This window comes from Ochotona curzoniae, unplaced genomic scaffold (assembly GCF_017591425.1).
Source record: "Ochotona curzoniae isolate NIBS_2020 unplaced genomic scaffold, NIBS_Ocur_1.0 scaffold_3208, whole genome shotgun sequence".
Classification (NCBI taxonomy): domain Eukaryota; kingdom Metazoa; phylum Chordata; class Mammalia; order Lagomorpha; family Ochotonidae; genus Ochotona; species Ochotona curzoniae.
Window position 1 is genome coordinate 19,108,979 of NW_024467106.1, and position 25,874 is coordinate 19,134,852.

Consider the following 25,874-nt stretch of genomic DNA (forward strand, 5'->3'; position numbering starts at 1 on the left):
TACTATGTAACAAACAATGAGTTTGTGTGTGGTTTCTCAATCCACTAAGAGCTTGTAGCATGGTGGTCATGTTACTTAAAAAGATCTGAGACGAGAAGAGTGACCTGAAATGGGCTCGTTAAAAAAGGTTTAATCTCCCATGAAATGGAAGACTGGCTAAAATGGTGAGATAAGCACAACTTTGAGTTCTCCCCCTACCAAATTCTTAGAATGACACAGAGGCTGTGTTAAAAAGGAAACATATACAACATCAATGCTACAAATCAGGAATGGGTGTGTGTGTAATAAATACATATAATATTATACTATGTATAATGTGATATATATATATATTATAACCTAGTTGTAGAGTTTTGCCAACTGTAATAAAAATGTCTGTGCTTCATGGAAGCTATGAAAATGGACACAATTGGGGACAGCATTGTGGTGTGGTGTGTTAGGCATGACCGGTGATATTGGCATCTCATCTGGGCATTGGTTCAAATTCTGACTTTCCAGCTCCTGTGTGCCAGAAAAAGCTGCAGCTTCTGTTCTTGTAATCATGTGGAGGACCCAGATGAAGCTCCAGGCCTCGGTGTGGCCTAGTCCTGCTTTTTGTTGTTTTGTTTTTGCTGTCATTTTGGGGAGTGAAGCAGTAAATGTAAAATTTTTCCATTCTCTGTCTTTGCTCCTCTTTCTATAACTCTTGATTTTTTCAAATAAATGCATGAATCTTTTAAAAAGAGGAAGAAATGGACACAGTAAACTCTCTTAAGTACTTAAGCGAACAGCACCAGGGCCCAACAAGCATTCCATCGTGTGGGATAGGGCCTGGGAATCCTTGCTGTCAGCATGAAGCTGAGAAGCAGCTTTTCAGTTTTGCTACTACATCAATTATAGAAACATGGCAGAGGACCTGGACCTGAGAAAACCGATGCAATTAGAAATGTGAATATAAATCTGTCAAGAAGAATCTGAGATATAGATAACATTTTCAGCATATAGGTCCTATTTACAGCCAAATAGGTCATTTGGTCATATAGGTCATATTTACACCAAATCAGGTCATTAACACAAATATGGGTAAAACAGATGTCATCCAAAGATGGTGATGATTCACTGTGAAGAATCTGGAGAAAGAAAAGGAATCTACCTAGAAGACTAAGAGGAAGGAATAGATAATTTTCCAGGTATTGGTTTCTTGATCAAGACTGTATATTGAGCCTTTCCTATTACAATTTCATTGATATGCCAGTAACTGTGTGTGAATTAGAATCAATAAGTGTACATGACAAAAAGAATCTGAAAGCTATAACTTAGACAAATACGTGCAAAAGTAGAAGATATCTTGTTTCTCATCCACGGATGTCAAAGAACTCATTAAACAGTGAAGTACAGCCTGTGATTCACACAAACCAGCGTCAGGGTGGGAGAGAAGTGGTGTCATCTATATCAGCAGATAGGGAGAGCAGGGGTGGGCCTGGGTGGTAAATAGGATGGTCCCCTTAGCAATGATATACAGACATTAGTGGAAAGTGAAGCCTGAAAAGAGGGAGACACAAGAGGAAGGGAAAAAACAGTGTAAGAAATAGACATGAAAGATGAATAGACATCTTGTATATTTTAATTAACTCTAAGAAATAAAAATATTCCAGCCATATGACAATGCATTACAAAATTAAAATGCAACTGTCTTTTTGGGCAAAGCATAAATATAAAGATGAGCACAACATTATAAGTTATTGCATGTTTAGATCAATCTATGGTCAAAACATCTAAATATAATAACTTTATTACAGAATAGAATTTAAATATCATAGATCCTGATATCCTAGAAATAGGGGAATCACTGCCTAATATTAAGAGCAAACAAGAGGGCTCGGCGCGATGGTGTAATGGTTACGGTCCTTGCCTTGCACACCCGAGATCCCATGTGGGCGCCGGTTCTGTCTTGGCAGCCCCGCTTCCCTTCCAGCTCCCTGCTGTGGCCTGGGAAAGCAGTCAAGGACAGCCCAAAGCTTTGGGACCCTGCACCCGTGTGGGAGACCCAGAAGAGGCTCCTGGCTTCGGATTGGCATAGTATCGGCCCGTTGCGCTCACTTGGGGAGTGAATCATCGGATGGAAGGTCTTCCTCTCTGTCTCTCCTCTCTGTATATTCGCCTTTTCAATAAAAATTAAAAAAATAAATCTTTAGAAAGAGCGAAAACAAGAGAGAAATATAATGGAAGAAACTTTTGAATTTTGTCTTACATAGTCCATAATCTATAGATGACCTTTAGCTACATTTCTGAAAGTTAAGGTAAGAGATATAGTTGGATTAATAAAATCAGTAAATGGAGAGGGAGATGAAACACTCTAAAATGTATATCTTTTACAAAAGGGGTAATTTTATACCCTTTTATGTATTTTGAAGATTTCTTTTGAGAATGGGTGGGAGGGGTAAGGAAAAGTTAGAGAAACTGAATCACACCCCGGGTGCCCGCCACAGCTCGCAGAGACTGGGCCAGCTTCAAGTTCAGAGCTAGAAACACAATCCACCTCTACTATTTAGGTTTCAGACTCAACTACTTCGGTCTTCATATGTTGCCTCGTCGGGAGTGCCTTAACACGAATCCAGAACAGGAACAGAGCCGGGGTCAAACCAGGCACTCCAATGGGATGTGGATATACCAGACAGCATCTTAATCATTAGACCAAATGCCTAGATTTTCATATCTTTTAAAATTGATCTGTTCAGAGAGATACAAGCACATTTGTTAGAATCACCAAAATAGTAATTGTTAGAACTAAAACAAAAAAGGATCTAAATGATTGAAGTTTAGACCAGGAATTGTGATACGTAGAAAATGGGAAATTGTATTTGCTTATTTGTATAACCTTCCCCCCGCAACTGTTTTAGATTTATTTTTTATTGGAAAGGAAGATTTGCAAAGAGAAGGAGAGATACACAGAGAGGTCTTCCATCCATTGGTTCACTCCCCAAATGGCTGCAATGGTCAGAACTGAGCTGATCCAAGCCAGGAGCCAGGAGCTTCTTCCAGGTCTCAAGTGCAGGGATGTGAGGACTTGAACCATCCTCCTCTGCTTTCCCAGACCACAAACAGGGAGATGGGTGAGAGGTGGAGAAGGGGGGACACAGACCAGCTGGCACGATAGGCAGAGACTTAGCCTACTCTGTAATGGCACTGGTTACTATTTATACTTTTCACAGTAGTTAATAAATAGTGAACATATAGGCTTTAAGTTTCCTTTATTGAAAAAGAGACTAGTAAAGATCATAGAGAGATACATTTATAAACTTATTGCAGGATGGATATAAAACAAACAGTAATAAAATTTTGATTTTTATAGACATTAATACAAATAAAGCAGATTTAGTGGTCAAGTGGAAAATTGATGTGACACACTCGAGGAGAATTGATTTCTAGAACACAAGAGTAGCTCAACATCAGGAAATCAAGTCATATAAGTTCATACATTAACCAAAAAATAAGGGGAAAATCCCATAATCTTGTAAAGATATTGGAAATTCAGCATTTTTACTTAAATAACAAATGCTTACAATAACAGGCAAATAGAAGTGTATGCTTTAACATAAGTAGTTGAAACATATATTAGAAATGTAACTACTTAATATAAAAAAGCGCTTTCATTAAGCATCAAGAAAATGGCATACTCAAAAAAGGAAATGAAATAAAAATTTATCTCCAAAACATTGAAAAATGTTCAGTCTTACATTTCTTAAAGAAACACAAGTGATAGAATTAAAATATTAAACTAGAGTAAAATTCAAAAATAACATTGAAAGAGTGCATTAAATGACTCTTATCTGGAAATTATTAAAATTATTAAAAATTATTAAAACTAAATATGGCTTTTCATCTAGAAATTGCATTTCTAGAAGTTATATCTAGAGAAATCAGTTAAGAAAAATATAAAGAGTAGCAGCAACATATAGTTTGATAAAGAAAAATAAAATCAAATGTCCTACAATAGAATAATAATTATATAACTTTAATAAACTCATATGGCAGGATGATATTAAACTGTCAAAAGTGAGGTTGTTCATGGATACTGATTGATATAAAAATGTTTTGGACTTATTAAGTGACAAAAGCAAAATTTGTACGGTATCAATATATGATCTACCTGTCAACTTTAAAAAGGTCAGGAGAATATTCATCATATTAATGCAAGTTGCCAATAGTTGATATTTTGTTCAAAATAATGATTGGTTTAAGAAGAAAAAGCAAAAGTTTTAAAGGAAAAATATATGTATATTTTTCATGTACAGTATGACAAGGACTTAATATGCTTTTTAGAAAAATCTTGCAATTCAGTCAGAGCATGGAAACCATGGAAAAATTGACCATGGATAATTGCTGATGTAAAAATCACAAATTATCTAAAAACAAGAAATATTCAACATCAATAGTAATTTTAAAAATAAAATTAAACTAATATTCTCTTTTTCTATGACCAGATAGGCAAATGGTGTCTAAAAAGCAGAGAATTGATTATCCACTACAGCACATGCGTTCAGCCTTGATAGTTCCTCTAAAAAGCAGATGGAAACGTTTTGAGAGAATAATAGCACCTAGTAGACGTCTTGGCAGGTGGCTCTTCTTTGATGTTGAAAGTTTTTCTCTCAGGATTCCCATAAAGAGAGCATAAAGGGCATGTGCAAGGATAATGGGCATTTCAGTTTTGCTTACAAGCATGACATTAGAAAATAAAATCCTTTCCTGTTCAAAAATTAAAGGTGACTACAAATGCAGTATATCTATAAATGGGATATTACTTAGAAATTGGATTTTTAGAAAAATATTTAATGGCATGAGTGAGGTCAATAATATGCTGTAACAGTGGGAAAAATTCTTTTTGTGCTGCATTATAATACTAGAGAAACACTGTTCTGGTATTAGTGCTAAATACTGTTGGCTCTCTTGCTGTGTTTGATTTCGACCACTTAGAATGACTTGCTGGTCTCTCTCTGTTATCTGCCTTGGCTAGTTATAATATTGGTGTTCTTTCTCATTTCCTTTTCTGAGTTTATGCAATGACTCTTCCATGGGAGAAAACTCTTTACTTTTAAAAGAAAGCAAAATTGATGAACAATGCATCCTGTGATATTAAACATTAGAATGAACACTAAGGAAACGAGTTGGTGAATTTTACATGAAAAAGAGACTGTAACTTCGAGGAAACAGACATGCTACCTATTGGACGTGTGGTTAAATTGACAATACTAAATCATTCTTTGGTTATTCATCAAAAAGCCTTAGGAAAGTAAGGTTGTGGCAGATACAATATGTTCTTGGAAATTAGGTGGAAATTATAAATCAGCTCCACTTGGTCATTAAGGTTTAGTGGTCTCTTCTATAATAAACTAAGTCGTTACAGGAATCTGGTTTAAAACTAGGCCTTTTCCCTCTAATAATTGAGGGTTTATCACTTTATGGGCTTGAAGCCATTACAGAATCCCATTATTGGTGTTCTCACCTAAAAAATGGGCATAAAAGTAGTTGACAGAATGTTACAAGGTTTAGGTTAATGTTTTTAAGGCCTCAAATGTGCATGGTAGTCTTTCAATAGATGCTAGCTAATATTACAAATTTTATTTATATTATTCCTAAGCGGAAAATGAGACTGAAACTTACTCATGCTAGTTTCTAATTGCTTCACATTTTTAATAAAGTTGAAAGGCTCTCATAATGTTCATCACTCTGTCACTGTATTTATGTGTATTTCTGTGATGCTTTGCTCTGTAATCTTCACACACACACACACACTCCTTCAGATGGTAGCAGTGAGGAAGAAACAGGAAAGTAATGGCAGTTCTTGTCTGATTTCTGGATCTTTCTTTGATAACTACACTGAAACAGCTGGTGAAAGCTGAAGGCACCTGTTGGCTTTGCAGAGATTATACGCTGCCTTCACATGAACCATTTCATCTGCATGTGACCTACAGAGCAATGCTAGGCTTGCTGGTGGCCTTCCTTCACGTTTCTGCTTCGTTGTGATTTCGCCCTTGGTTTTAGATTCATGCTGCCGTTTCTCTCTCCATTCAACCCTTGGGATCCATTCTGGAGTTACATTCTTGATGTGAAAGCATTTGTCTAGGTCTCAGTCCTATACTCAGCTTCCCTATGTACATGCCAGGACCATGAACAAGTTCCTTGTTAGCATTATGGAAGTAGTCTGTGAAATCTGCCCAGACCTGAGATGAGAGGGTGAGGAGGCCATTGACAAGTGCGTGGTGGCAGGCTGCTGGATCGATAGGAAGGGCTTGTAAGCAGGAGGACTTTAGGAAATGAAAGTACTTGAGTACTGGGGATGAGGGCAAGGGCCAAGTCTAGGGCAATCTCCACATTCTTGTCTTGGTTGCATATAGAGACTGTGAATAAGAAATACCAGGTTTTGCAGATGTCAAGTTGCTACATTAGGCAATTTGGGGGATTTCCAGTAGACTTTTCCAGCAGACAGATGAAAATTTACTCTCAAGAATTCAGAATGTTTCTCCTTTTCCCAAACTCCTACTTAATTGGAAGTAATGTAAAGTGGTGTAGAGTGGACCCCCCATTGTCCCTTTTTTTATATTGATCGGAAGAATTTGTATTCCTCCTCTGTCAGGAATAAATTCTGACTGTTTCTCCTGGACATCGGTAAATACATATTATGTGAAGCTTTCCTGAGAAACTCTATGCACCATGGATATGAGTTCCAAAGATTAGAGGGAGGTAAAAGAAAATTAATTCCATGGCAAACCAAATTAGTTCCTAAAAGGAAATAATGTCAGAATGCCCCCAAAACATCAGTTTTGCAACAAATCAGAGGAGCATTTTGTAAAATCCCATATTATAGACTACTGTTTAAGAGATGTAATAGCCTGTGGTGACAAAATTAATAGATGGCAAATTTGAAGCATGTGGCATGAAAATGGCATATAGAAGAAATAGGAAAAAATAGCAATGCTTTATAAATGTGTGTTTCTGTAATTTTATTTCTGAGTATTATTTCTGCTAGAGTACTTATTGGATATGTGTAATAAATGGGAAAAATGAACAAGCAACCACAAAAAGCCAGAGAGTCATGGAAAGAAGAAGAAATGAAGATTAAAGCAAGAGAAAAGCATCAATAAAACTGCCAAGATCAAAGGAATTGATGAGATTGTGAAACCTTTTTCAGATTAGATTCACAATAATTATATAAAGGGAAAAGCACAAACAGGAGAAGAAACTAAAAATTACATTTAAAACTGGGCATTCCAAGCTCTCTTTCTATTCCTTAGAAATGGCCTGTCCATAAAGCATAACTACAACTCTGTAGAAAACAAATAATTATAAAAGCATGTATTAAACACAAGAAATTCAACATTCACCCAAATACCCATCTTTGGGTGGTGAGTAAATGAATGTTTTCATTTTCTTTTCAGTGTTCTGTACTTTATTTGAAGTATGCATGAAATATACACAAAGATGCACCACTTTTACAACAGACAGGAATTGACGAGATTGAAATGAGGCTCTGAGCTCCATTTTATCTTAAAACTGAACACATGAGCGCTTCACGCTGCTGCCAGCTGATGCAGGAACTGGACCGGTGGTGCTCCTCCCTATCCCCTGCGGGTTACAAACCTTTCCCGTGAGGAAGAAGCCCATCTCCCGTTATCTGGCACACTTCCTAGCCCCAGTGGTTCCAATCACCGATTTCAGTGGGTCAGACTACCACGTGGGTTCTGCATCGTTGTTTATTTGCAATGGGAAGCAAACTACAGGCTATCTGCTGTTTCGCTCTCCTCTCTGGGTCTTGTTGGACCTTCCGCGTGGGATCCTTCGGGCTCACCATCTGAGAGAAACTACCACCTTTAATTTTAACCCATTCGGTCTTAGACTCTCACAGCGCCCTCTGCCCTCTCGCACATCCGCTCCAGAATTCTGTGAATGCTAGCGAAACTGGGTCTGTCAGACGGGAGCCTGCTCCAACACAGGCGCATCAGGTTGTACAGCTCCAGGGGGCAGTTCTCTGGGCAGGAGAGGATGTTGCCATCTCGCACGTAGTAAATGACCTCCTCATGGGCCATTCCATAATAGGGTTGCAGGCCATAGGAGAAAATCTCCCAGAGAACCACACCATAGGCCCACACATCAGACTCAGTCGTGTAGCGGTTGTAGAAAATGGACTCTGGAGGCATCCAACGGATAGGAATTGCATCATTTTCATTCGCTTTGTAGTAGTCTGCGGAGTAGATGTTCCTGGAGAGGCCAAAGTCTGCAATTTTCACCACCATGTTCTCACCCACCAGGCAGTTCCTGGTGGCCAAATCCCGGTGGACAAACTTGCGCTCTGAGAGGTAAGCCATGCCGGCTGCCACCTGCCTAGCGATGCAGAGCTGCTCGGCGCACGAGAGGGGTGGTGGTCCAGGGCTGGAGACCTGAGCTCCCGTGACCAGGTCGCTGTGGCTGAGGCTGCACACCGTGTGAGGCGACATGCTGCGCAGGAACTCGTTGAGGTCACCATAGGCCATGTATTCGAAGAGCAGGCACATAGGCTTCCCCACGGCGCACACACCTGGAACCAGAGGAGCACCCCCCGTTAGCCACGGGTGGTAACATGACACGGGGGAAAGAACACTCACAACCAAGCAGATCAGCAAATATCGGGGCCCCCTTTCTTTGTTGATAGTACCATGCGTAAAATCTGACCTCATTTCTTTGGTTACGCATCTCCCAGTTGGCTGTGAGGAGTCAACTCATTTATCACCCTCCATAGGATAGCTCAGCTCCCAGTTCTTCCGGTTAGATTTTCTCTGTTAACATGTTGTCTTCCAAACCATTTATGTTATCCATCTATGGAGATTTCTTCCCAGTGTTTGAACACTTTGCAGGAGAAATTGACTCTAACTCTTTGTGTTCTCTATGGCTGGCACGAGTCTGGAAGGGCAGGTACTTGATAATGTTCACAGAATGAATTTGTGAATGAATGATTTAAGTAGGTGATGGCGTGGTTTTGTTTATGTTTACTTTTTGGGGATGGGTATTTGGGAGTGTGATATATCACATTTGGAAAGAATAACAAAAACAAAAGATTTTCAGAGGAAGGCCTAGCGTAACAGTTCAGTGGCCAAATGCTCACCTTGCATGTGCCAGGATCCCATATGGGCACTAGTTCATGCCCTGACTGCTCCAGTTCCCATCTTATGGCCTGGGAAGGCAGTGCAGGATGGCCCAAAGCCTTGGGACCCTGAACCCATGTGAAGGATCTAGAAGAAGCTCCTGGATCCTGGGTTTGGTTCAGCTCAACTCTGGCCATTGTGGCCACTTGAGGAGTGAACCAGCAGATGGAAGATCTTTTTCTTTCCTTCTCTGTGAATCTGCCTTTCCAATAAAAATGAATAAAATCTAAACAACCAACCAAACAAAAAAAAACCCAATATTTTTAGAAAAAAGTGTTTAGATTGCTGGGCCAAAACATCTTGGAAATTTAGTTTTCATAACCAGTTTTACTTTACAGAGTCTTGGATTAAATGTTAGGAAGGCACTGGTCAATTTTAATATCTAGCTATACTTTACAGAAAAATTAAGCTTGGTGTGTTAGGTAAGATGGAAACAATTCTGCATCACAGTAAAAACAGATCATTGGATCTAGTTTGTAAAAATTAAAAGTCCTTGTTTAACAAGAAAAGAAATTGGAAGGTTGTTTTTTTGTTTGTCTTACTTTCAATAACTTTATTAATTACATAGATATAGAGTACTGAAGAGAAAGTCAAAGAAATAATAACTGGGTCATATACAAACATTTCTTCGCAGTCTTTTTTGGATTACCTTTAGTTGAGAGGAATTTTTATATAAACAGGCTTTACCATTGCTATGCAACTTAAATTAACTTAAAAAGCCTTCTTAGGGTACAGAAAAGGACAATATATTTTTCTGAGAATTAAAATTTTTGAACATAGGTTACAACATTTTTAGTTCCCTGAGTCCAGAAATATTATGACAGAGGATGGCTTTAATAATTATATATATATAATTTTAAATTATATATGTGAATGTATATTTATGTCTAAGAGTTAAAATATTTTATATTATGTAATAATTCCAACAAGTTTTTAGTTGAGATTTCAACGTGGAATATAATTCTAAAGGAAAGGCATTTTTACATTTACAACCTCAGAACTACAAAATGTATGACTCTCTATAACCTTTCAGTAGTTTTTGATGGATGGACTTAGGATGGATGGATGAGTGGCTGTCTGGCTGGATGTAAGAAACATCTTATAGCTAGTGCAAGTGATGTCTTTGGTGTGACACTGTCAGCAAATCACCTTACCTCAATGCACTGTTTTCTGAACTCCCAGAATCCAGGGAAAGTATTCTAATGTTTCTGAGCTATTCTACAATTTTGTATATCTCTGTATTTTCACCCACTTCCCCAGTTTATGACTTCAAAACAATTAAACATCAGAATTCCACTAGAGGAAATCAGAGTTTCAAGTGTAAACATGTTCCATAAGTGCCCGCTATCCCAAATGTATACAAGCCATGAATATTTATTTTATTGGAAATTAATTTAATGGATTTTCCCAACTTCTCTTCCACCAGTTTTGTCAGTTTCAAAATGTGTATTAACTTCCAAGAAAAGTAATAGAACTACATGCATGAATGGTCACTGTTTACACATACCTAAATAAAACAAACCCTCTGTTCATAGGATGTTAAAATGGAATTTAGATGTAGCATTTTGCAAATGGTAATATAAGCCTGGATTTTTGTTGGGTAATAAAAATGAGAGAAAGTTCTTAGTAGTCATGTATAAACATGCTACCACAGTCATCATAAATTTGAAAATCGTACATGGTTTGCATTTGAATCAATCCCAGGAATTCAGGATGTTGTAAAATTGTTAATGCTTATATACGAATGCAGAGTCAACATGTTGGGAAACAATAAACATAAGTCACCAAGAACAAAATATGTTTTGTGTTGATTACAGATCATTGTCAAAGTGTTCTAGCTGCACAAATGAGAAAAGCAGAAGTGCTTGCTTCTCTCAGCCTCTCAAGTTCCAGCACTGTATTTTTTAGCCTAACAGATGTTAAGCAGACAACTCAAAACCAATTTGAAAGGAGGGATTCTTGTTTCCTCCTGGATTTTCAATCCTTTTTTTCTAGTTTATAATGCTTGGATTAATGCTTAAGAGAGACTTAGAAATAAAAAAATAATTTAGGAATATGAGAAATAAGAAGTAGACACAGAAATAAAAAAAAAATATTGGCATTATCCAGTGTGTGCTTGTGTAAGGAGATTTTGAAGTGACAATTAACATCCATCAGATTATAAACCATTTATGCTTGAAGATTACAAGAGAAATGATGGTAGTTATTTTCATTTTGGGGCTATCAAAATTTGGGAGAGGACTTGAGCCCAAGAAGAATTAAGAGGAGGAAGAATGGAAAAGGGTAGCAAGAACAGAACAGAATGGCACCCTGACTACCGGGGAAGGACAACAGACCAAGAGCCCTTGTTTGAGACGAGGAGAGGAGAAACCCTTGGTGGTACAAATCCTAGAAGGCTCAGAGTAGGCAGTCTATAGTATCAGATTCTATAAAATTCTGATTAGAATGAAAGACGAGAAGATATAATTCTATTGAAATAGACCATTGGATGAGTTTCTTGATTATCTGGGAAAAAAGATGCATTTGTTTAATGAATGAATGAATAAACGCATATGGTTTTCAAACACGAAGTAAGGGTGGAGAAGCAGATGCTTAGGAGCTGAGGAAGTGGATGAAATGTTTTCAAGATAAATTGTTAGGTACAGAAAAACTTCTATTCATTTATTTTAAAATATTTATAGAATAGCTACAATGTGTCAGAAACATCTCAAGACACAATTTTAGTCTTTCATTTTAATATTCATGCAAATTTCTTCTATTACTGTGACCATTAGGTCACTAAGCTTCCTTTCTTTGGGCCCTCTACTTACGTTGGGCCACTTGCTCTTCTTGTCACATCTTTGTATATTTCCATGCCTCACATAATCTCACTTTCATTCAACTTACTTGTTCACCATTTTCCTCTCTTGTACTCTCTCACCACTTATAGTGTACCAGCTCCAATAATCGTTTGACCCATTGGAGCTTCTGATTCATTGGTCCTACCCTTTTATCAGGGTCTTTTATTCCACTTCGTTCATAGCTTGAATCACTCCTTTGAATACACCCTCTTTCTTGTCCTGATTTTCTTTAACTTGTTTATGTCAAAATACTAAATCTTATTATATCCAACTCCGCATTGCTTGGTTTATGCCTATGTGGTGAGATTTGAATGAAAACACAGCCATGCAACCCAGTATCACCTTCACGTGTTGATTTCTGACTTTCAGGGGCCTCCTATTGTGCTTACTAATCTCATTATGCCTCTCTGGTCCATCTAATATTTCACTTCCCTGTATGGTCATCACTTTTTTCTTCTCCTTCAAATCTATAACACTTCTTCCATTCTTGCTTTCAGATGATGATTTTGATTCCTACTTCGAAGAGTAAACTACATCAGTCAAAAGGAAATTGTAACATCTTCCATCACTATCTGTGTTTATTCTTTCTTATTACTATGGCTGGTCTGTCCACTCTCTGAGTTTACACCCTTCTTTACTGCCTTGCCACCAAACCCTCTCTTTGGCTCAGAAATGCTTCCTCTCTGTTTGCTAACTCCTGACATCAAATTTTCCCTTTAAAGGATCACTCCCATTAGTTAACAAATAGGCTGTTATTTGCTATAAAAGAGTGTCTCTTTCTCCCTGCCTCTAGTTCTATTCACATTCTCAATTCATCTCTAAAGAAAAAAAAGAAGTCCATATTTTTCCTCCTCCCATTCTCTTTTCAGCCTAATTCTATTTACTATTGCTCTCAACATTCCTCAGACTTCTCTTGTCAGGGTTATCAGTGAACCATCATGTTTTTAAATCCAAGGTCATTATATAGTATTTTTCTTACTTGACTTACTGCTTGTAATATATACACTTTCACCTCTTTGTAGTAATTTACTTGACTGTCAACATTACACTCTCTTGAGTTACTTCTTCCTTGGTTTTTATTTTAAGTCTTTTTCTGCTCATCTCTTCTTTCCCTCCCTAAATGCTGGAATGTTTTAGGGCTTAGTCCTTGGACCTCTTTTCTTTCCTAACTTGCTTTTTCCATCCTTAGGTATTTTTCCCAGCCTGATAGATTTAAATACTCTTTATAGTCTAATGACAGGAGACTTTGGTCAACAGCCAGGTCATCTTTCCCAAACACTTGGCTTCCATTTCTGCCTGCCTTCCTAATTTCTTCTGGGTATCCACATCCCAATACTCCTTGACTCCTTTCCTGTTTGAACATCTTGCACTAGGAATAACAGGAATGATTTTGCTCTCCCTTCAAATGGTACATTGAACCTAATCTCTTTTCATTGTCTGTACTCCCACCACCTTGGTCTATGCCATCTTCTCTTTTTCATCACTGCAACATTGAATCGTGGGTACCTTGCTTGCATTTACTTCCCTTTAGACTCAAGAGAATACCGACTGTGTGCTCAAGAAAGCAGATGGAAAAGTTCAGGAAAAATGTGTAACATGAACTTATTTTTTTGGCTCAGATTTCTTTGCTTCCCACTCTTCAGAGAGTCAAAGCCAAAAACCTTACAAAGACCTGTGAGAATCTGCCAATCTGTGGTTTCACCATTGGTAAGTTTCCCCCTCTGTCACTGTACCCCAGCCATCTCATCTCCTTACTGTTCTTCAAACAACCCAGATGTTTTCTTGCTCTAGGACCTTTGCAAATCATTTTATTCTTGTTGGTAGTTTTTTCCTAAGAGAACCACATCACTATTCCCTTACCTCTGCCAAGTCTTTATATAAATCTCACATTTTCACTAAGCCTGCCAAAAATGTAGATCACATTCCAAAAACTTATCTGCTTTGATTTTTGAAAGAATAATTAGAGCTTCATTTATCTTCATGTCTCATTATTTGTCTCCTCCAATAGAGTATAAGATCTATAAAGCCAGAAATTGTTGAAGGTTTTTTCACTGTTGTGTAACTAGTGCAAGCTAAGTATTTGTTACCTATGTGTTAGATATGTAAATCAGTGAATAAATGGGAACACAAAATTGAAATAAAAAATAAATAAACCACTGTCCTCATGGCATCCTACTTAGAAAAAGAAAGCAAAATGAGGAGTCAATTACATAATCTAGAGGACACAGATACATTCTCTGAGGGAAAAGCTACATCCATGGCAACTTCATCTTTGTTCTTTCATTGCTTAAGATGGGGACATTTTAGAGTCTTTTATACAAAGGAAAGAAGCTGCAGTGAGAGAAGAGTTGAAGTGAAGGGATTTATATAAAGCTGTTGGGGAGCAGGCATTCTGCACATTGGCTAAGACACTATGTGGGGCCCCTGCATCCTGCATCCGAGTTCTGGTCCTGGCTCTGCTGCCAGTTTCAGCCTTCAGGGTGCACCCTGGGAGGTAGCAGATGATGGCTCCTGTACTTGGGTCCCTGTGGGAGATGCAGAAGGAGACCCAGGCTCCTGCCTTCAGGCATTGAGTAGTGACACAGTGTGAAGATCTACCTTTCTCTGTCTCCGTTTCTCACCTCCTTTCAAATACATAAAAAGGGAGCAAAAACTAGCTGAACAACTCTTTCCTTATAAAGTAAAGCAGGATCATACATTTAGAAATTGAATGTCCTACAAGGTTGAGATAAAAGGAGTGTTAGAAGAAAAGAGGCCAACCGTGGAAAGGAACGTCGATGTTTAAAGAACGAGTGATATTGGAAAGAGCACAAAAGCACGAAGGATAAAGGAAGAAAACAAGAAAAGTGACTGTTTTCTGATGAAACCTATTTCCTCACCTGTACACGTGTACTTACATACCTAAGAGTTTCACAATGTTAGGGTTGTCAAATTCCGCCATGAGGGCCGCCTCCCTCTGAAAGTCTGCCTGCATGTCTGCCGAGGCTTCTTCTTTGAGCATCTTTACTGCTACCATAGTGAAAGGTTCATAGGGAAGTAACCCCGGGGCCCTGGGAGAACATGAGAGAGAAATCTTCGAGATCAGCAACATCATACAAATCCATATTGCATTTACCGACATTGGAACACATTCACCCACACATTCACCCACACCTGCAGCCTCTGCCAGAGGCACGGAATCATAAGAAATTGAACGTAGTGTGCTGTACTTAAAATTCCTGCGTTCTGGTTAATAAGCATCGCTGAGGGAGTCAGGAAGTACGGTGCAGCAGGCTGGGCTGCCACTTGGGACACACACATCCCCTATTGGGGTACAGGTTCGTATCCCAGCAATTTCACTTTTACTGCAGCTTCTGGCTAATGCACCCCGGAGGGCTGCAGATAATGGCTCAAAGGTTTGGATCCCCGCACCCAGTAGGGAGACCCGGCATGAGTTCTAGCCACCTGATTCCTCCGGACTCAGCTCTGGCTGTTGTGGGAATTTGCTCAGTAAACTAGTGAACAAAATGCCTTGATCTCTCAGCTTCTCACTACCTCTCTTCCTCTCTCTCTCCCTCTTCCACTCCCTTCCAAGCTGGTGAAAAATAAACCTTAAAAAAATGCTTGGGGTTATTTTCAATATAGATGAAGACTGAGAATGCATTGTTTATCCAGTATAGGAATTCTAAAGTGAATAGACCTAAAGGGGATTGTGGTTACCATCCTAACCCTTTCGGCCAGAATTTCAATTCCTCAAAGTCAAGGAGAATGACTTATCTTTATAGGTGTCAAAATTCCTCAAGTAATACTAATTATCTCTTTGATTTAGAGCTGCTGGCAAGAAATACAGCTTTAATCTCACTCTGGTAGTGCTATTATGCAGGCCACATGAAAATGAAGACCTCACACGCAAACAAATATTGAGAACCAATAACACACAAAGTACCCAATGGTGCTTAAAACCAAGGCCATGTTTTCTGGGCTAGTTGTGGCTGTGGTATGGAATCCATGCAGAGAAGGCATTTTATTCCAATTCACACAAAGGCAGTTAGTGGGCTAATGCTGACCCTAATAAGTATCTCAAGTTCAAGCTCAATGTTTTCCTGATTTTTGTATTTTTTTTTCTTTTAAGTGTTACTATTCAACAAACATCTACATATGCCAGTTCCTAAAATAAAACAATAGGTAAAAGTAAAGTATGAATGAAGGGGGGAGGGATAGCAACACAATACAGAGGTAAATCTGAGAGTTATTTACTAAAATCTATGAACAAATTAAAGTTAAATGTACAAAGTCTTTTCTGCAAAGGAAATATGATTGAGCTATTAAAAATAGCTTATGATGTGAACATATATCAGTGATGGTACATTTTGATTCCCTATAAATTACTTTTATATCTGATAAATACTTTCTACATATGTACTTCCAGTTTCTTACAATAAGGGAAATTATGAAGGTCTATAGTAGAGTATGGAGTACAAGTAACTCATTTGACATTGACTATTATACTTAGGATATATACATCAGATTAAGGGTTTGATAACTATTTAGACAAAACATTTCAATGCTGTGCAGTTTTTCTTTTTTCATGGATAATTTTACCTTGCTTGAAAGACCCTTCCAAATGCCCCCTCTCCGATGTCTCTCACATATTCAATGTTGTTCCTCGGATACTCCAGGCTGAGTAGTTTTGGATTCAGCAGGAGTGGCATCCTCTGATACATGGGGTTGGGATGAAGCCTGTCTAGCAAGAGCTCAGAAGGCAGCGTGGTAAGGGTTACTGCTGCTGTTTCCCTGCAGGTGAGACAGACAAGTTTGGTCATGAACAGGCAAGGTCATTATTCTCAGACTGAGATTCCAAAAGACAGTGTTTATGAATAAACAGAACAAATTATACCATGGCAGCCAAAGATCCTTCTGCTTGAGAGCAATAAAGTATTTTGTTTGGTCTGGAGTCCAAAAGCACATTTCTCCGGAATTTTGCTAGTGTTTCAACTGGAAATCGCAGGGAGATTGGAAGGGAGAAATGGTGAGCAGGAGTAGTTATTCCTGCTCCCACTTCCCTACCTCAAACACTGCTTTGATTTTTTTATGCTGTGCAAAATTAAGCTTAGGACACGTAATACTATGAAAAAAGTCACTAACATTTTTGTAAATCATGTTGAAGGTGTTTAATTTTGTAACAAGGCTATGGATATAAAAGGAATGGCAGTGATTACATTCCCAATTTCAATGAATGGTGTAGATTTTAAGCAGTTACTCAGTATAATTAACATAAGCTAATATCTCACCTCTTTTTATTCTTCCATTCTTTTCTTCTTCTGCAGCAATAGAGAGTGCTTATGGTGAGAAGCCCAAATATGGCAAAGCTGGACATGATGGAGATGATCACAGTCATGGAGTAGGTAGGTGAGGCAGAGAAGGAAGAGGAGGAGGAAGAAGGCAGATTTGGAATGTCCACACTTGGCTTTGAGGAGGTCATGGATGGGAATGCTGTAAGTAGACAATTATTCTTTTCATTTATTCTGAAGCCTTGAAGAAGTCGTGATGTTCAACAGGCAGCAAACCACAGTTAATACTAAGAGCATGTTTAGAAATCTGGTTCTGCTTAGTTATCTATAAGACAAATTCCAAGAATCCAGCCACTTCCAGTTGTATATAGCCAGTTGATAGACACACAATTTTAAAGATGAGAAGCAGGTGCAATATTTTTTCTAAGATAATTGCAGAGCCTGGACTAGTGTCCTTTATACTGCATCTCATTGCTTATGACATGATGACAGTAATATGAATTATTAAAAATATTATCATAAAGTTATACTGATAAGATTGTCTGGAGCTGAGCATTGTTTTTTGAAAGCAGGTGTGGATATACTAATATCACAGAATGTGGAAGTCAGGACAATGAGGAAAGAAGGGTGCATTAATATGTAAGGGTCTAATTCAGCAAAGGTGATACATAAATATCCATATGCCACATAATATGTTCTCCACAAGTTCTTCAATGCTGTCTCTATGACAGAAAATGTGATTTTTGTCTTGCTGTGTCCTGCTTATTTCACTTTGCATGATAATCTCCAATACTACCCACTTTATCGCAAAGGTTCTTTTTATGGTTGAGCAATAACATTTGTGTTTGTAAATCGTATTTTCTTTATTCACTCATGGATAGACATTTACATTGATTTAATATCATTGCTATTATGAGTAGTGCAGCAATAAACACAGGAACAAAAGTATCTCTTTAATATGCTAATCAGTGCAATCATTATGGGAAATTCTCAAAGCACTGAAAACATATCAACCATATGACCCATCTGTCTTACTTCTGGGAAGATATCCAAAGGAAATAAAGTCAGCATATGATGGAGCTGAGCTTTCAGACATATTTACTGTCAGTTAGCAAACAGAATCCAAATAATGAAAGAAGACGAAAAATGGAAATTTGGGACACAAATTAACAGCAGTTGATTCATTTGAAAACTGAACTCTTCCCAAAGCTGTATTTTTAAGGGCCAACACGACAGAAAGACAAATGGAACCTGCAGGACTGCTGGAAACCAAAAGATTTCATACTAATCCATGCTGTGTAGAGCTCAAAGTCTGATTAAAATTTTACTTTAAATCCTCTTGATACAGTGAGGAAAGACAAAAGCATGAATGAAAGGGTTTTGTAATAATCAAGAAAAATGTTTGGTAGCTAAGAGTGAAAGTGTACTCTAAAAGGAGAGAATAAATACCTATTTTTTTCCAATTATTTGTGGAATACTGACAGAGATCCTATTGTCAGGCTATACAGCTAAATCTTTTATTTTAAAAGTAGAAATTATACAGATGTGTTATTTATTCAAAATTCATTTAATAAAAAGTAGACTCAGTAGGATATTTTATTGAAAAAGCAATAACTTTTTGATTAAAAAAAAAACAGTTGGAACATAGCTGATAGAAAATAAGAAATTTCCTAATTGCAAAAAATTTGGTCCAAAACGTGTTAAATGATAAAATGACAGTATTTACATTTGATTTAAAAGACATAAGTAAATGAACTGGTTATTTAACTGAAGAAGTGTCATTGAACATGACATAGTAACTACAAAAAAGCAGAAATAACTGCAGAAAAGAAAATAGGTGACAAAGTCAAAACCATATTGAAGCAGAAATTTAAAAAGTTAGAATACACATACCACAAATGATAGAAAAATAAAAATGAATAGTTGGCCATCAAAGTAGTCTAAAAGTCTAATTTTATTTTTAAAGGGCTATAAAGGTACAAACACAGAGAATTAAAAATGGTGAAATTATATCAGCGGATTCAAAAGTCAGTAAAAATGAGATGTAATATAACATGCATTTTCATTTTTAAATCTTTAGTCCCACAGCAGTAGTGGATGTAACACCCTTCCAGGTTCCAGGTGTTTTTAGCACTGGCATGTAAACTGCTCTAAATGCTCATGACCCTGAACATCCCTTGGTTTCATAACCCAAGGTAGATTGGGAAAGGGAGGCTTGAGTTAGAAAGCTGGGTCTAGTCTTCGTAATCCAGAAACAGCAGGTATTAAAATAAATGTCTATTTTCTGTATGTAGAGCTCACTCAGCAATTCATTCCTAGTACAACACATAAAAGAATATAATGTAATTTGTAAGGTTTATCATGCAATCTCATTAGTACATGTAAGAGTAATTTTTCTCAAACAGTGTAATACATGCTAAAAGAAACATCCATAATGACTTAATAGGTTTTATTTGAAAAAAGTGCAAGAGGTTACATAATTTGAACAAAAATTTTACTCTGTGGATCTAAATACGCCTTCATTTCATAATTATTGTATTTTTAAATTATTACTTTGGATCTATTGGCTGTGATCTTTGCTAGGGCTATGTGAATTATGTCTTTGAATCCAGATAATCTATTCATATTTCCATTGTGTTACTTCTCCATCTTTTTTTTCTGTTCTCCCCAATTTTAATCTCATTTTCCTCATCCTCTGAAGAACAAGGGACTTTATCCACTCATGCATCTATATATTAATGCTTTTGTTAGATCTGTATTGTTAAATGTCAGAAGTATAATGGTGTACTTGATAAGTGTTTGCATGCCACGAGAAATAAATCAGTAAACTGATAGTTGCAACAATATGTAAGTGTTGTAATAGTAAGAATGGGTGCTCACGGGCCTCCATGAGTAGCACCAATTCTATTTAGACATACAGTAAATAATGATAAGTTAAATGTAGATGGTGAGTAGCAAAGCCAATTGAAGATCTCTATGGTCTGGGTGTTTGGGTTGCCCCACGATTCCTGTGCTGAAATCAATAAGGATACAACCTTTCTGAAAGAGACTGCTGGTCACATAAAAGACGTCTGAGAGAGCATGCTCTGTTTCCCCTTTGCCATGTGAGGTTACAGGGAAAGGCAGCCATATTCATGAAGATAACTCACTACAGCAATGTCTACCACAACTCCAGTATAAAGGTTTAGGAGAGTCTGAGAAATAAACTTTTGTTGCTTATAACTCACCCAGTGGATGGTAATCTGTTTTGGAAATCTGAGCAAACTGAGACAAAGATATGTGCATGCAAGTTTGAGTTGGGTATTAAAGGAATAGAGAGGAGTCAGGGTAAGCAGAACACATTGTATGGAAGACAAATAGCATGGATAAAAGTTAAGCCAGGCGGTTGCTATGTTTTTCTAAATTATTGCTGAAAGTTTAAATGATTGAGTTGGAAGGTATTTATAGGTAAGTTTGCAGATGCCATATTTAGCTCATAAAAGTCTTACATATGAATTTTTATAATTTGGATGGCTCTGTAGCAAATAGAGAAAACTTGCAGGGTTGTAAGCAATGGGGAAAGCATATATGGGTTTTGTTTGCTTGCCGTTTTGTTTTGTTTTGTTTTTGCATGAAAAGACCTCTTGACTGCAACTCTGACTCCATGGTGTACATACGCTCGTCATGGCTGACTTCAGGCTATCAACATAAAGTCATGACTGCAGAGTCAGGAAGAAATGCTCACAATCACACTTACGTTGGCTTTCCGTCATACACATGTCAGGGATAGACCTGAATGTTTCTTTATTCATCTATAAAGATGAACAAATTACATACAAGACTCACATTCAATAACCAGACTTACATTCAATCACCCATTTGTAAAACCAGAAACTTCACACAAGCTAAATCATATCTATACATATATATAAAGGAATGTCACGCAGAATCCTAAATCCAGATAACACATTTTTCAGCTGCCCTGGCAAAAGAAAACCACTGATATGCAAGGCCTCAAGGACTCTGCTACTGGAGATCTCCCATTTGAGGATATATATCAACAGTCTCCTAACTAAATAAGAATGAAATCAGAGACTTCAGAAGCGAAAAATACAAATGAAGTGTCATGGAAAACAGCACTAAAAGATGTTTATATAGTGCAGTAAGTTTTTTTTTTTTTAAATCCATGTGTAGTCTTTCTCTAATGGATATTTTTCATGAGCTTTTGGAAGAGCACTTGTATAAACTAAATCCAAAGGGACAGTGATGGAATTATTGTGAGTTTTGTCTAGTTTCTCTGAGAATCTACAGAAAATCATTCTGTGTTGGGGACACCTCAGGGAGCTAGAGAGATAAAGGCATTCTAAGAATCTCATTGGATGAGAGAAAATGAGGAATAGACTGTTGCAATTTGCTAAAAGAGAAAGTATCTGGCTATCAATTCACAATGGAGCAGTAATTATCAGGAAGAAGTAAGGAAAAGAAAAAGAAGAAGCAAAAAATAAAAAGAATGGAACACATAAAGGTAAGATAGTTTGGGTAACAGTCAAATGCATCAGTTGTTATAGAAAACATTTACTATTGTATGATTATGAGAGAATTAAACCAGGTCAATGTTGTTCTTTGGAAAATGAAAATGAAACAGATGAAGAGAATTCAGATCAACGTAAATACAAAGAAAGAAGAGTTACCAGCACCAATTTGTCAAGATTAAGGTTAAAAGAATGAAAATGAATGAATGGCATTTTAGATTGGCAGAAATCGTAATCCAAGAAGAGGATAAAGTGTTAGGAATCACTACATCTCCTAGACTATATTTGAAACCAACTATAAAAATTAAAAATGATCATATATGCAAAAAAGAATCTGATAAAATAATTGATTTGGGATCATCTAGTGAAAAATTTAAATTAGGAATCAAATTAAGTGCATTAGTAAACTCACGTGTGACTCAAAAGAATATCAAGGTCGTGTGATTGTTAAGATAGCGAGCAAATAAAAAAAAGAAGCCTTTGTCAGAGAAACAATACTATATGGTAGTTCTAACTAGATTCTGATGTGTGTTGTGTCCAATTCTGGACATTCCTTAAGCTCTTTTACAACAGTAGAGGGTAAATGTACAGATGAGGAAGTCAAGATCAAAAGAAAAGGTTGAGAAATGAAGCTAGGAACTTGTCTCCGAGTATTTTGAAGGCTGTCCTATAGAAGATGGATTGAAGGAGTAGAAAAACCATCAGTTGTTGAAAGTTACACCATGCAAATATTGTCCTCTATTGTAACAGTATTCTAATATTTGGGAATTCTACACATGGATAAAAAGTGAAAGGGGAATATCTTTGCCGAAAACATTGTAGAAAAGATTCATTGTAGAAGAGTTTGAGTTAAACAATTGTTAAAGTTATTTCCAACTCAGCATTTACACACACACACACACACACACACACACACACACACAGTCTTTACAATTCCATCTGTAGACAAAAGGATGGCTAATCATGGACAAATAAGCTTGAGACGTAAAGCACATATTCATCTCAATTCAGGCCTAAGTTCAAATCATCACCTTGCTTGAGTGATTTCAAATTGTAACAAGCAAAGCTTTTGTCACTAGACTTGCTCTTGCATTGTTTTTGTTATTTTCTGTGATATAGTTCTGTAGGTCTAAGTATTCCTCCTCCCCTTTTCCTTCCTCTCTCCTCATACCGCTCCCATCTCTTTCTCCCGTACTATCGCAGTAGTATGGTATGATGGCGCTGTAGGCATAGGCAAAGGTAGAAGGTGGAAAATCTAATATCATGCTGTCAAAGCATATTTAACTGTTTCATTGAGAGTCTTCCTATTGCTCTGGAGTAGAGATGCATACTGCAATGTGTCTCTAATTTCCAGTATGCTAGGGTCCATTATATTGTTCATCTATGAGAATAGATATATATGTGTGTGTATATATTTGTGTATCTACATATCTATTTGTTGTCTATGCTGCATGAAAACTATCTTAGAACAGAGAACGTGTATGATATTTGTCATTTTCAGACTGGCTTATTTCACTGAGCATTGTGGCCACGGTCCTCCATGGAATACTACGCAACATCAAAAAGAATACTATTCTACTATTTGTTACTAGGTTTCTTTTAAAAATAACTAATACAGAAGTAGAAGTAGCTAAACAAGAAAGAATTAGGTAAGTGATCGGGTCAGCTTTACAACATTTAAAGTTGGGCGCATAGAACTAGTAACAGAGATGTATTCGGTGAAACAGTTAAGGAACTAGACTGTGCAAATAGAGCCAGGACCACACAGAATGGGGTTGAAGTGCTGACTCTGCTCCTTTGGGCAAGTGGTTAATCTTCTTCTCAAGCTGACTTGGATATATATCAAGAGGATATTCATAAGACAGTTGGGAGAATTGGAAGAGAGAAATTAACGTAACACACTATTCAGTTGTCTTGATTTTTCGCACACACTCCTTCACTTTCCTTGCCTAGGGAAAGTCGAGGTGAAAGAAAAAATAAAATCATGTCATCATTCCAAGAATCAAACCAGATTAGACTTTGCTCCCATAAAAACTTTGAAAGAGCAGAAGACAGACTTGCTGTTTCTATAGTAAAAGAAGTTACATAGAAGAAAGATACAGGGCAGTGCCTGCCTCGCAGATAAGCAGTATAAATGTTAAATGGAATGGAATTTATAAAGATATTATGTGCTGAAAAAGATATTTTACTTTCACAAAAATAAGTTTTTAAAAACATAAAGTACTAAAGCTCCTGGACCAGTGTTCAGGTAAGAAGGGGATAATGTAAAGATAATTTAAAAAATCTTGAGTCTTTCATTGCTCCTCAAAGGAAACTGGTAATTTCCTTTAGAATTTACTCAGCAATCAAGAAACTTCAAGAGGTGAATGAGGACTTCAAGTATTCCCAAGGAACTCAGGATGCTGTGCCTCGCAGAGTGCCCTCTTTGCTCAACTATTTCCTACCTAAGGAACCAGAGACAATTTCTTTGAAAATACTTCGCCCTAATTCAGTGAGCATGTGTTCAGATATTCTGTACGACATGTTCAGATAAAAGCATCCATTTCTTATAATTATACCCATTTTCTTACACGTAGTAAAGATTTCATAAAATTATGTTTCTCAAAGATGAGAAAATCAGCTATTGTAGCTAGCTTATCCTTCCTATAATTCATTTATCAGTGTAAAAGGCAGAAATGAGGAGGCTTTCTAGTGTGCACTGCTGCTGTCAACTCTAGAGTTAAGGGCCACAGCTTCCACACAGTGTTGACTGCACTAGTGCATAAAAAAATTGAAGGACAACAAAAGTCAGTTATCCATAAAAAAAGGCAAATGATAACATACCTCTTTCATCCTTTCACTTTGGGGTGCCTATCTGACAGACACTTAGGGTCATGATTTTTAGGGATTTCTGTAACTACACTGCTTAATAACTGGTTGTTTGAAATCAGGAGCATTCTTTCTTTGAATACTTTAAGTCTTTGTCCTGTAAGTGAGCTGGTAAAATTAAGTCCTGGCACTTAGCCAAGAACAGAGGAGATTAGGCCTGGGATAGGTATTACCGGAAGTCAGTATGATTTAAGCCGTAGAACACTACCCAGAGGAAGTTAGCTGACATGAAAAACTCCTGTAATATCATCCTGAGGATTTCCGCACTCTGTCTTGTGAAGGCTCTGTCACTTACAGGCTAGTTTCTAGGGAACCCTTTTTGGTAAGCATCCTTCTTGAATTCTTTCCTAGAGATTTTGTGATGATGACCTTTTTAAAACCATTTGATAATGACTGGAAATTAGAGGTCTTAAAAAAATTGTTTATCTTGCAAAAGAAGGAACTGCATTTATAAATGCAGCCATGAGTCAGCTCAGTGAAGAAATAGTGGTGTTGGCTTTCATTTACAAACAGGCAATCCAAGACCACGAATATGATATCAGAAGGTGAATTTGTAGACATCACGGATAAACAAGACTGACACCCTGAAGTGGGAGATATTTGCATCACTCCTTAACTACAGTGTACTCTCTGGGCTAATGAAGGGGGTACATGAGAGGGAGTATGAGCTCGCTTCATGTTCTACTCTGTAAGTAGGGTGAAACGTCTCAGAGAGGGACCATTCTCCTTGGGACATTATAAAACGTGAGTGGAAATACACATGCAGGAATCCAATTGCATACACATAAAGTTTCAAGGGTACAAACAAAATTACTTACTTGTTAGGTTTTCTTTTTTATAATCTGAAGGGGAAAGGATAAAAATGTATTTACAGTGAGCATCCAGATATTTCATGTATTTGGAGAGAGAGAGAGAGTGCCAAAAAGTGCAAATTCTTGCTCAGCTTTTGAATATGCAACTGGAAAACATTCTTTGCATTCAAATGTGAAAGAGTTGCATCTTTGAAATGAAAGCCTCTGTTAGGGATAACGACATAGCTGCTTACAAATAAAGTTCATTAGAGCAACACACAGCAGTTCTATTCTGTTTTGTGAGATCAGCATTTTCAAACATGTGGCTTTTTCTTTTTTTGCATGCTCCAAAATCCTCATCACAGGCTAAGAAAAGGGACTTTATTCTTTGATTACCACTCTTCTGACAACATATGAGATGTTTCTTAGCCATTTTTTC

The 25,874-nt window shown here is 37.3% G+C and overlaps 1 protein-coding gene across 7 annotated transcripts in view; it reads right to left on the bottom strand.

Moving 5' to 3' along the window:
- Positions 1-7,165: 7,165 nt before the first annotated feature.
- Positions 7,166-25,874, bottom strand: part of MUSK (muscle associated receptor tyrosine kinase) — an 84,742-nt gene continuing 66,033 nt past the window's right edge. For 4 of the 7 annotated variants that reach the window (XM_041004559.1, XM_041004558.1, XM_041004556.1 and 1 more), the window contains 4 exons: positions 17,266-17,467; positions 16,577-16,768; positions 14,897-15,045; positions 7,849-8,551 (listed from right to left, as the gene is read on the bottom strand). In XM_041004559.1, the coding sequence (XP_040860493.1) occupies positions 7,869-8,551; positions 14,897-15,045; positions 16,577-16,768; positions 17,266-17,467 (1,226 nt within the window). In that variant the 3' untranslated portion in view covers positions 7,849-7,868. Of the gene's footprint in view, positions 8,552-14,896; positions 15,046-16,576; positions 16,769-17,265; positions 17,468-25,462; positions 25,487-25,874 lie in introns of all 7 variants that reach the window. The other 3 variants (XM_041004553.1, XM_041004552.1, XM_041004555.1) reach the window with 2 other exon arrangements.